The following is a 13,115-nucleotide window of genomic DNA, read 5'->3' as shown; positions in this document are numbered from 1 at the left end:
ATCAATGCCAGTTGTGACATGAATAAATTCCTATTGTCTTTAAAACGAATTTTAAAGAAAGGAATCTGGGTAAAGGTATTTGAACATACTGACCTGGAAGTCCTCCTCTTCAAACTGCAAGCGCAGCTGCTTGACCTCCCAATTAACGTCCCAGGCCTTCATCGTAGTGTATCTCCACGTCTTCAAATGGTCGCCTATATTATAGAGCCAACGTAAATATCGTATAAGGAATTAACATCATACAAAAGATATACTGCATTGAGTATAAACAGGTTTAATTCCATTTCTGACAGAAGCTGGATTAAACAAACAAGTTTGTGTTGCATTTTTAAGTCGCAGGATGGCCTCGATGACTACTAGAAATAGCATTACGAACCAGCGGATAAATCCACGCGCATAAGCCGGTTAATAGCCACACCAAGAATTTCGTCCTTCTTGGGATTTTGTGAGAACCGGACAAGGAACAGAGTTATGCCGAAGTCAGGCAACGCTTGCCAAGCACGGATATACTGGAGTTTGGCCTCGGCAAGAGACAAGTCCTTTACGTTGGAGTGCGCTAACAGAATGCCCTTCTGAACGCATCCAGCGCCACGTTTTCGAATAAAACGCGGGGCACTGAAATCCTCAACGACGATGTCGCTCTGCAACATAAATGAGAAGTGCTCTCCGCTTAAATAAGGACAAAGATTTTACTTACATAGCCTCACATTAGACACATATATATATATATATATATATATATATTCTCTACCCATCGAAGGGGAAATACTTACGCTGGCCTGGAGAGCGATCGATGGACTGGTTACAGGTTTCTGCATCTTGAGAAACTGTTGCAGTGCCTTTACCTCCGGTTCGTAACTGGCGTCTGCCATCGTTTTGCCTTTAGTGGCCAGCCGAAAAGCAGCCATCCAATTCGAATACTGCTCCTCACCTTCGCACCTGACGGGACAAAACAAACCAATAATCAATGGCGGTCATTGAATGGTACAATATATATGAACCAATAACAGGACTCAATTGACTTTTTCAGTTCATTGTGCTGCACTTGCTATAATTTTCAAGTAAATGTGGCGCGATGCTTACGGAAAATCTACGTTACGAACTAGTCATAAGAGCACCATACTATTCTGGCCATGAGAAGCGAAGTTATAATGAAAAGCTTTCTAGATTGTTTTTCCTTATGTTAAACCCTACAATCTACGGCAAGATGAACTCCCTTGGATATTTGTACCATAGAAAGTCGTTGTTTCCCATTAGGACTTAACAAGGCACCGCATTGGTATTAGTTATGCGATCATAATTTAGTAATAAATGACCACATAATCTTTGTTTCATTTCCAAATCCTGTATAAATCTCAGGTGGCAGACACGAACGTATGAACCATCTTTTAATTATGTTTATAGAAGACGATCTAAATAGCTAGCTGTTTTGTTCGATCCTTATAAACTTAGGTTAAATCTGTAACTGAAAGGCCTTCTACTATAATAAATTCTAGCAGACTCTGCTCATGATAAATAAAAAACTCATCTAAAGCCACAAAGTGTGCGCGGACTCCCAGACCTACACAGGTTGTGTAGTATGTGTTGCCGGCGGGTCTCGAAGCAGCGACCCTTGTCGTTATTCAACCAGAGACTTGACTACCCCCGCTCCCCCATCGACAATAAGACCTGTAAAAAATGGTTTTTCGCATATCGACCATAACCTATAGCCAGCTACCTACCTGAGCCAGTACTCCGTCATGCCCTCAGCGCTGGGCACCTCTAAACGGACACCGTATTTGGCTTGTGCGACATCAACGTCGGGCGCAACTTCTGCACCCCTCAAACTTAACACAAGTTGTGCGGGTCCATTAGAGTTGGCTGCCTCACGGCTTTTGTACATTGATAGTGTTGTATCCCGAAATACGAAGAACCTCTGTTGGAACGCTTTCAGGGTGAACTTGCGTGGTCTACATTGCAAAGAAGCGGTCATCGTTCAGGTGTCGATGGAGCGGTCATCGTTCAGGTGTCGATGGCAACGATGAGTGATTCCGTTTTGTAATCACATCGAAAAGTCGCGAGCAGCAGGAAATTTGACGGCAAGCCGGATAGAGAAGTAAAAGGAAGTACATGTAACCATATGTTAAGTTCTTAAAATAGAAATGAGCTGGATTGGCGGCGAATAGCACTCTTTAGACTACTAGAAAAGGGATTAAGTATGGTCAATTATATATGTATATATATACATATACATATATATATATATTAATAATTTTATATATATGCTGTTTTTGGCGTCAGTTTTACGCAGTTACATACAAATATAGCTACAATAAACTTATATCACAAAATCGCATAACTATCAGTTGAACCCAGGGTCAAATCAAAATGTAGATTTAAATGCGGTGCCTATTTAACTTCGTCAAGTTAATATCTCGTAGTGCTCCTCTACCTGCTTGGTCATGTCCAACATAAATTTGTCAATGAGACAGTCATCAACTTAACTATGGATTATACTTACATATGCGACTATAAGTTGCAAATTTCAAACAGCTTTTGACAAACGTTGATGCAAAGAGTTCAGTACATGAAGTGTTTGTTAATCACTGACGTTCTCTAATTGAGTAGTACCAATAAATGTAGTTGTTTTGTTAGCCTTTGACCTTTAATGGCCGTAGGCATCTATTAAACACGCTTGAAGGTAAATTCAGTGCGGAACTAAGGACAAAATGCGATGGATTGGGAAATGTTTGAGGTGAGGGTTTTTTGAGAGAGATACCTTTAGTTCACGCCACTATCAGTACACCACAGCAAAAAGGAGTGTCTATAAACCGGCAGACTGAAGAGGAAGGAAGCGCAAAGCATGGCAGACCACACCGTCAGATTACTATTTCTCTAATAATAAAATTGCCAACTGAAGAAGAATGGCAAGCCAACCACACAATAGAAATCTTCAAAAACTTACGGATAGCAGCAGCAACAACAACAGCAGCAGCAGCACCGATAACAGCAGTCTTTCTCGCGAGGTCTGTTTTTTTTTCGTTGATTTGTACGTTGCAATCATTAATCGTTTCGTTCATGGGAATCAATTTGTACGATACAACTACTTTGGTGACACTATACAATGATTCAAATTATAAAACTGAATTGATATTTAAGTTATAGTTTTATACGATTAAGTTTTGCCAGCTTTCGCAATGCCTAAAATACGAAAAAATCAGTGCCATGGACACAAGTTGCTATAACGGTGAGGATGGCTTTTCCATGCTTTGAGTCAGTAGGCTGGAAGTTTTTATATCTTCTTTGGATCGCTAACTTAATCACTTCGTAAGCGTAATTTTTTTCTTGGATACGATTACAATGATTATGTCACGATGTATAACTGTTGCTAGATTACTCTCGCTTCTGATAAAGTAGGCAAATATTTTCATCAGGAGTATCTTCTCATTGACATCAGTTTTTGTGTCATATCCTTAGCTATGCTACGCTCGAATAGATATATACCTAACAAAACTCACTTCAGGAATCTGAGGTATGAGGATAGCTGAGGCACTTGGGTAATCTGCATTGCATCTGTATGGTCCTTATTAATGGCAGACCCTTCCAAAGAAACCTGAAGGTCATCTAACGCAGCATCAATATCATCTTCCTTAGCCTGGTTTCCAGAAAGTGGGCAATTCCCGGAAGCAGTCTGTAAAACACATGATATGTGACACTAAATAACCTATAAACGACCAATCTCAATTGATGTAACGATGCAAACAATCGACTGTGTGTGTGTGTGTGTGTGTGTATGTACAACAAAGTGCATGTAAAAGGCGCACATTTTCCATTACAGCCATTCGTGTGGTCAGGTCCTGTCAGGTCAGGTATCCTGCTAACGAACAAAACATGTTATTAAGCCTCTTAATAAACTGTACTACCGTTAGAGCCAAACTGAGCTCAGCTCGTCAACACAAATTACTATAGCAGAATCATTCGTTTTATCCACTGCAATATGTACCTGCAGGTTAACTTGTAGCTGCAGAGCTCCAAAGAGCGACATTTCGGCTTCGGTGCAATCGATTTCTTCCTGCAGCAGCGACCTTCGCGCCTGTTCGTAGATCTGATTGATCCGAATAGCGTCTCTCTTCGGATTTAAATCATAGAATGAGAGATACTTAAATCGTAAACAGAGCATATCGTACTCAGCAACGTCTTGCTGCATTAGTGACAGAGACGAATCGAGCCAGCCAGAGTTCAGTCGGGCGCGCTCGACAAGATTTTTGGGTCGAGGCTGGACCGCCTGTTGTGAGCATACATGGACATATGTGAGAAAGCTTTCTAGCTTACTGAACAGCTCAAGAGACCGACGCAAAATGATTTTAATGATTTAACGGACTTCCCCACATTCTGTCATACAGTGAATGAGATGGGTGTCAATACAAGTTCTATAACTTCCTACTCATGCACTTTATCCTCCTTTACCCGTGTTACATGTTTTTGAAATGCTTTGAGCTTCAAATCTGTCTAGGCATGCGTCTTATACACAGCTATTCAAATCAAACCAATTTCAGTTGTAAATAAACTTGCACTCAATTACTTTTATACTGTTTGGCGGCTTGAATGGCAAGGATAGTGGGTGCTGATACTGTGCTAAGTAATTGCTTTCAAGATAGGCCGAACTGTTGAACGAGCATGTTGTAGAGTTAAGGGAAGAATTAAGCAGTGTTTTATCATGTCCGTTTTGTTGAAACACTGTCCCAGGTACTCCGTGTTTTTCGAGGTTAAGCACACCCTGTCCGGCTATTGTTCGCTGCCGAGGTGGAACCCCCACATGGCGATAGTTCTTTTTCAGATGATCTTGGCTTAGCGGACGACTGAAGCCAAGCTCTTCCGGATGTCGAATTCCCAGCTCCTGTAAAACAAACACAACGATTAATTGTTACAGGTTCGACCCGATGGGGTTCTGTCATTAGGAAACGGTACTTAGCTCCTCTTCAGCTGTTTAGGTTGACACTGTAGTAAATGAGACTCGCAGCCGTTAAATCTACTGTTCATAAGTTATAGTGAAGACGTGATGCTAGTAAGTCAAAGCGTTCCCTTCGCTAGCTAATGTCAGACCCAAAAGAATGATGGGGTTTCGAGCATTACATATTTGTCTACTGTTTCACTAATAGGTAACCATAAAAAGCATTTTTTTCTACCTGAATTGTTACCGTTAGAGCAAAATTCAAGATAATGCCTGCTGGGCTAAACAAACTAAGACACACCAGCAAACAGCTCACAACCGAAAAACATTATTAACAACTGCAACGAAGGACAAAATAATTAGACTTGCCTTGCATAGTTTGACGACGGCTGAAAATGCTGTAACGCAGTAGTCAACTCGGCAATCGAGGATCCGCAAATCCGGAAACTGAACTTTTAGAACTTTATGCATGGGCGTAAAGTGAAGCGACGCATCGGCCTGAACCCCATACTGATCGAGTGTTGACCTTGATCGGGAGAGCCATTTATTAGCCTCAGGCCACCACAGTGCGTGATCAGACCAATCGTTCGGCACATCTGAAACAAATTAATCAAGCAACAACATAATGCTTAGTTTTAATAACAACGGAAGCAGCAAAATCTAATGTAGTAAAATAACAAGAACATGATATTGTTAGATGTGGCTTGTACATACTGTTCACATAGTTATAAACAGCTGTTACCTTAAAAGAAACATAGTTATCAGTAATCTAACATTTCTACATAAGGCTAATTTCTCGGCACTTTTTTGTATCATGTACACCTGTATTCAGCAGAGTCTGATACCGTTAACTCAAATGTTGCCATCTGAGCTTTTGTCAGGCGAACTACGACGAGAAAGTCAATCGTTGACTAAGATGGTGGAAATTCTACTGTTAATGCCTTCAGTCGCCGATTAGACAATTTTCAAGAACGACATTTTAAGCTCGAAAATGGGTCTTGTGGGAGACTCCTTACAAAGCTGGATAATGAATAGTTGGATCCATCTCAAAATTTACAAATGTGTACACTCAAACATGCTGTATGTAAAAGTACCACAATTTCTCCTTTGGATCAAACTATTAAAGTAAAAAAAAAATCAACAAATTAATGTCACCTAGGTTGAGCGAGGATCAAAAACAAACGTGGAGATTTTCACAGTACAAATGACCCATTCGTGCACCGAATTTCTTCGTGGTTCGCGATAAAAGTTGCTTTCTCTATGCCACCGTACCTGGTGACATTAGTAGGTGGATGCAATTACACCCGCAAAACATCAATCTAGCGCAAATGTACAGTCACAAAAGCTTAGCTGGTGGGCCAGTAGAGCTTTACCATTGCTGGTTCGTCAATTACGGCTAAACAGTAGTGACAACAATTGAAACAAATGATGAAAAGCTTCGAATTAAACAGCTAAAAACAGTACACGGAGGTAAACTACTACCATTGTAAGACTGCGCTTGACCTTAAAGAGGAACACCTGATTCCACAAAGCAAAAATCAAAGATGCAGGAGTTACAAATGGGGGCGTTTTGTGATCCATTATACGCGCCATACATTACTCCCACGGATTACCACTTTTCCAAAATTTTTCTCGACAAATTATTTATGGAAGAATGATTCGAATCTTAATGTCAACTATGCTATTCGACACATCACAGGCTGTCGTATTCTAGACTTCAAGCCCGAAGGATAAATATCTTTGATCTTTTAGATGATAGTCTACATTTCGATGAGAAACGAAAAAACCACGCCTATGAAAAAAGTTACTTCTTAAAAAAACGTCACTTTTATCAGGCTGTCCTAAGCAGATCTGTCCCGTTTCAAAGTTTCACACTAACTTTTGAATCATTCATACGCATTGGTGCTTTCTCGCGTTCTTCAGAGATCTCAGACCTGGGACTTGAAAATCTTTCAACAGGTGATTACTGACTATCTTGAGTTCTGCCTTAATATTGACACAAGTATCAATCCCCTATGACGCAGTTTTTCTGTCTAATCTTATACTAGAGTCATACTGTGTACCGTTAATTACTATAGCACTTACCTCTGATGTTTTTTCGAACAACACTGACACCGAGGGAAATCGTTCTATTTTTTTACTTCGCTTTGCATTTTAAAAACGATTTTCTCCGATATGAGTGGCTGTCACTATCATTATTTGAGATAGGGGCCTTCGGTCACACATTTCATGTTGACCAAGCCGTAGTTTAACTGAGTAACTCTCCTACATATATACAGAAAGCCTCACATTTTTCCTCTTAGTAATGAAATATGCCAATCAGACGTTTTTTTGAGCGTAATTTCCAAGTTCGGTGACTGATGCCCTTGCTTGGCTATAGTGAGAGACACAATTATCGTCGAATTTGTTACACATTCTTTTTGTACCAATTGTCTACATACGATTCGGAGAAGGATCTAACGAACAGGGCTTCTGTTTATGCTGCCCACTGAAAAAGCAGCCAAACATTTTTTAGTCCGTTTGTGGTAAGGGCAGTAGTAAGAGGCCCCCCTCCACAAGTGTTTAGCTTGAGTGCGTTGAATATATAAGATGCAAATGTTAAAACGGCATGTAAATGCCCCTAATACTTCAATTAATCATTAATTAATTTCTCTACCGGATGCTTTTGAAGCAAAAACATATGAAAAGATTTGTCTTTTCTGATTGCTCACTGCACAATACGTTTTTTCCGAAACGAACTGCGGCTCTGTCATGTAAAATGCAAAGTGTGTGTATTTTAAAATTTATGAACGTTCAAGGTGAAGTAAGTTACTGATTAGAGCCTAGCTAAGTAAGTTACATCCGCAATATATTGCAGCTAATCCTAGGAGGACTGACATACTCATGTCGGCCAACTGTTTACCTGCAACGCTCAGTTTATCAATGTAAATTCTAAACAAACTTAAAAGTGCCATTTGCTTCTAAATTTTCCGAAAGTGTGGCACTATGCACCATAGCACAGCTACATCAGCTGCCATTTTCGTATCGGCGGGGGCGGCCATCATTAGTGCGTTGAATCCGTGTTCAGTTGTAAATATGTTCATTCATCAAGACGTGTAAGTCGTGAGGACTTCACCACTACTTTCACCATGTCTTCGGAGATTCAACTTAATGAATTCACTAAATGAGTTGATTTATTAAATAAGTTGTTGCATGAAGTTCAGTTGAATGCAAAGAAATGAATGGACTATAACGGCTTGCAATAAAAAAAAACAAGCTCGACCTGTAAAAAAGCATTTTTACATGTCTCCGTTACGCAACGGTATGCGTCATGGTTCGCCAACATTCGTAGCACAATGATGTCAGCTTGGGTTGTCCCAAAACGGCCGTACTGCCTACACCCAACAATCCATTATCGGTCCAATGATTCTTTACTTCACTAGCTTTTCGTTCGTAGTCATGCTTAGCATACGTCGGTGAACGGTGTATGGTAGGGTTTTACGAACGCTTAAGTACTGAACACGTTTACGCGTCAGAGCCGACATACATATACTCACAATGCGGCCTTCCATTCCTTGAAACTAACGGATTAGTTCTGGCTTCTAATCCACTCGCTGATGTCTCGCACAATCGACGTCACCGCATCGTAGCATCGATGAGTCACTATGGCGTTCAGGTGCCGCAAACGCAGGAATCAAAGACTTCTTTGTAACAATTTGTTCGTTATAATGATCAACGATGATTATTTGAAATATATTGATGAACCTGGATGTATAGAAGAAGTTACTCGAGTAACTAACGTCGATGTGACCGACCCTAACGTAAATGCTCTCACTTAACTTCATTTGTAATGTCTCAGAGTATTGCTGGCATAGAATAATTACTAGTATCAGGGGTCCCGTTATGGTTATAGAGGCAACCTGCAGCGAACCATTTGGAAATGTGCAGAGCTCAAACTGATAAATTCAAGCGGCTATCGACCGCCAAAGGTTTAACCCAAGTAAGAACTCATCGTCATGTAAAATTACATCTTTCACATGCGGTACCTTACGGATGGCACAATATAGGCACTATCGTTTCGAAAGTATTGCACGCTATGCAAAAAGGTGCAGATCTATACGAGCAGAACAATTACCATTTTAGAATGCTGCTGCGAGCTTTGTTGCCCTTTGGAATAAGAAAACGTTCCCTCTCCCCGTTCCAGTTTTCAAACGGATTATCTGTTTTTGTGGGAACTGTTTTTGCTTCCGCTATATCCGAACGCCACCCGACAAAGTGCCTTTAACGTTGGACGTTACCGGTTACGAAAACATTTTAGAAAACTACGAATACAAATTAACAGCAGTATAGGATATGGACGACACGATCGATTTCTCCTTCTGACCCACACAAAAGTGTAGAGGAAAGAAAGCTTTGATTAAACTTCGACATTGTTATCACTCACTAAGGATGCGTGGTTTAGGTCTAATGACAGAAGGAGCCTGACATTTATGCAATACAATCTTATATCGGCACGCACATATTTGAGGAAACTTTCAGATTAACCAGTCGTGAGCAAAGGGCCTGATAGGGCTTTGTGTTCATGCTGTCGTTAAATTAGAACTTCGTACTAAGTCTGTCTGAAATGAGGCTGACCTAGAGCACGCCTATGCTCGCAATTATTGTGTTTACAGAAAGCATGAAAGATAGGCAGAATCAAATAAGCTTCATAGTCCTAATCTGCAGGACCTTGCATAAGATCATACAGCTCAGAAGCTACTGCGAAAATTAGACAAAGACGATCTTGCTTAAGCACATGCCGCCGGTCTGAAGAAATGCAGTAGCATCTGAAAGCACCTATAAAATGAATCGGTTTTGTCTGATAAAGGGCATAAATGAAAGAAGTTGTTTAATGTGATATGAATGTGGCATACTTACTAGAAAGGCAGGCATAGATAGGCGTGGTTAGCGTTTCCATCAGTGTTGTCTAAGCTAGTTTCCTGTATCCAGCCCAACTATTCGGTAGTTGAGTCACTAATTCGAATTGGATCGGGCAACCCCACACAAGAGATATGTGCCGTATTTGCTACCTGTGTTATTAATCTAAACACCAACACCTTGTAATGCTACTGAAACCGTCATTCGGACCAAGGTTAAAATGAACGAAAGTGCGCACACACTTATATAGTAGACATTTTGCAAGTAGAAACTGCTACTCAATACGGTGCCAAAAATAGTATCAGTCTGCTTATCAACGAGGTCCTTGACCTGCCATTGAATAGTGACCTGTCGTACGACGCGCTCGAACAAAAAAGTAGAAGAAAAGAATGATACCAAATCGTTGATAATACTAAATAATAGGAACAACTTTGACTCTGGATGAAAAACAGACGACAACAGAAGACGACGACGACAACAAATACAGGTCTACGACTTTGAAATTGAGTAACTTTTGAACTACACGCCGTCAGCAGATGAACTTTTGCTGGTATATGACTAAGATGCTCCAGTCGTCTAGAAACTTTTGAATGAAAACCGGTTCAGGTTAGTCCAGAGAAAATGAGTTCAGAAGTATTAAGAGAGAAGCAGAGAAGAAGACCTTTTGGTTTCGCAAATCAACGTCCAGTAGTAAAGTTTTGGTGCGTCGAAGGCCACCGCAAAGTCAAAATTCATTGACGCCTGGTGAAGATATCAGGTGTTAAGCGAAATCACAGTACGTGAAGGTAGAAACACTTCAAGAACGGAGATTGGAGTGTTAGTTAGGACGTAAAAGTTAGGAGCGCATCGCCGCAATTATTTTATGAGAGCGGAGCTCGAGTCTCAAGGCTCTGTGGGCCAAAGCTGGCATTTTGAATGTAACGTTTTTAAAAATTATAACCCAAATCGTTAAACACGAAAACTTCCCATTAATTAACTTGAGGTCAATTGGAAATACATATGGTTTAATTCACAAAAATTTAATCAACAAAAACCCACTTAAAGGATTTTCAATCGCCATGGATAAAACGTAACGCTATAGTAGCCATAGGCGAAACATGGCACAACCTCTATACGCCACGTATGTTCTGAGGTTCAATGATGGTAGTACTTGCAATGAATATCAAGGATATCTGCTATTACGAGTTACTCGCCAAAAATGAAACACTGAACGCGCCCGCTATTTCGAGTTTCTCAAGAAATTTATGGCACAGCAAACAAAAGCATGTAGTCTGGTTAGTTGATAAAAACGCCAGTCGTCATAGCCATGCCTCGCTTATTTTTCTTAGATCAAGCATATATATATAGCACGTATAAAGTTCTCTTCCCGATTTAAGTCTGTCTGGTTACCGGGCCTTCCATACCCTAAAAAAAGGCAACTGGTGAACCAGGATATCCCACTATCGATTTACCTCGAGAAGCCATAAATAGAGAAACTGCATACGAGGACGCGAATGGTAGGTATACGACTGCTGATAGAGGGCCGGGGCGAATGTATAAAAAAGAAGGCAGAGTATTTCTGACACAAATCAAAAGGCCTCATCCTAACCGAGCTAGTTTAAAAGTTATTCAATTTCGCTTGAGGCAACTTAATACATACCCTAAGCGACCAGACAGACAGGCGGCGGCAACCCTAATAGACTTCTAACCGTCGCTGAGTGAGTGCGTCAGTCCAGTGAGTACAAGTAATCATGCACATGACCGCCTCCACGCGTTTCTTCTTTTTCTCGCGTGCCGCTGCACTGGACTACGCCGGCCGACGTACCATGTCTCTACAAGTAGCTAACCCTGAATGGTGAGATATAACAATATAGACGCGTGCTGCACGCCGAAGTGTCGTATCTCGACAACTACGGTCTATTACCTACCGCTAGTAGCATTATTTATTATAGTACAATAACACAATAACAAACGCAACACATGCACGACAGCTTACGATTGTGATTTAAGACGAGAGAGCACAGCTGTTATACACCCGATTGACACTTGGACTAGAGCCATGCCGCGTGCAAACAGAACAAACGATCGCGGGGTCGTCACGTCCTGCTGAGAACGCACCGCTCGACGGACGAACGGTGCCCAAACGAAACGACCAACGACGCTCGGTGAAAACCATTGCGACGACGAATTGCGTTTACCACTCTCGTGCTGTAAAACCCAGATCTCTCCACCAAGAAGAAAGGCAGCCTAAACAACGGAACGGAGGCTGGAATTACACAGCAACTGCTACAACAAGAATGGGCACAGCGTGCTTCGACAACGAGCGCTACTGTTAAAACTACAATAACAGAACTAGAGACAAAGAACTCTGGGAAGGCTTGTCGGTCCGGCCGAGCCTAAACAGCTGCTGGAAAGCTGGTTACCAGCAACAGTTGCCTTATCTACCCAGAGTGGGCCTTCTCTTTTCTTCTATAACGCGGTTGGTCATCGTAACGAGAGGAATAGTGACAATAAGTAAACAGACCAGAATTCATTTTTGTGCTTATATCCACCACTCAAAAATTCAGCGGTATGGCAACGATATTCAATAGGAACAACAGCATATCAATCGAAGTAGCACCGAACTACAGTAGCAAATATATAATAAATTGAACTCGAACAAAATTGAAGCCTAAACGAGCAGCAAGCGTAGATTTTGACCCACCTATAATGCGCTCCACGAGAATGTGAAAACAAGATATATATGTAGTATAACTGAGCATATGGTTGTACAACAAAGAAACAAAGTCATGTCACAATATCTTTAAGATTCTCCTCATAGTACAAAAGAAGATTACAGCCATAAGCTCACTACCTAAACGAACCCATACGCAGAGGTGATCGACAGCGTCATACAAAATCACATAAAGCCGAATAACGCCTATGAAGATTACGAAGTCCACGAGTACTGGTGCTAACGATACCAAGATGGTTCCTTTTTTTTTGCTTTGCTATCGATTCCGCGGTGGCGAAATGTAAGCCCTCGGTTTGAATGAAGACAGAGGGAAGGTCAGTTATTCTTTGATGCAATAGTGAACCTATGTGTACAGCCATCTGACTGAATGAGCAGTGAATACATTGCGAGTTGGCTGTCGTTAGCTGTGTCATGGTCAAATGAAGCAGCACGCTTCCAATCAGCAGCACAAGACATGACATCGACTGGTGCCAATTTCTAAACAAGCTTGTACAATCTCTGTCACCGCGTGACCGCGGAACTTTCCTTTTGTTCCATTCCTGCGCGGCTTCCAGTAAAGAAGCGCTGCTACAGATC

The 13,115-nt window shown here is 41.2% G+C and overlaps 1 protein-coding gene across 5 annotated transcripts in view; it reads right to left on the bottom strand.

The window, feature by feature from the left end:
• The window catches only part of LOC111264047 (unc-112-related protein), a 36,026-nt gene that overhangs the window by 3,531 nt on the left and 19,380 nt on the right, over nt 1-13,115 (bottom strand). For 4 of the 5 annotated variants that reach the window (XM_086969926.1, XM_086969927.1, XM_022839630.2 and 1 more), the window contains 9 exons: nt 5,300-5,526; nt 4,562-4,876; nt 3,983-4,264; nt 3,498-3,670; nt 2,945-3,007; nt 1,722-1,949; nt 774-939; nt 377-641; nt 94-194 (listed from right to left, as the gene is read on the bottom strand). In XM_086969926.1, the coding sequence (XP_086826052.1) occupies nt 94-194; nt 377-641; nt 774-939; nt 1,722-1,949; nt 2,945-3,007; nt 3,498-3,670; nt 3,983-4,264; nt 4,562-4,876; nt 5,300-5,526 (1,820 nt within the window). The remainder of the gene's footprint in view (nt 1-93; nt 195-376; nt 642-773; nt 940-1,721; nt 1,950-2,944; nt 3,008-3,497; nt 3,671-3,982; nt 4,265-4,561; nt 4,877-5,299; nt 5,527-13,115) is intronic. The other variant, XM_022839632.2, reaches the window with a different exon arrangement.

Source organism: Varroa jacobsoni, unplaced genomic scaffold, assembly GCF_002532875.2.
Source record: "Varroa jacobsoni isolate VJ856 unplaced genomic scaffold, vjacob_1.0 scaffold_815, whole genome shotgun sequence".
NCBI classification, from domain to species: domain Eukaryota; kingdom Metazoa; phylum Arthropoda; class Arachnida; order Mesostigmata; family Varroidae; genus Varroa; species Varroa jacobsoni.
This window is presented reverse-complemented; position numbering and strand designations above follow the sequence as displayed.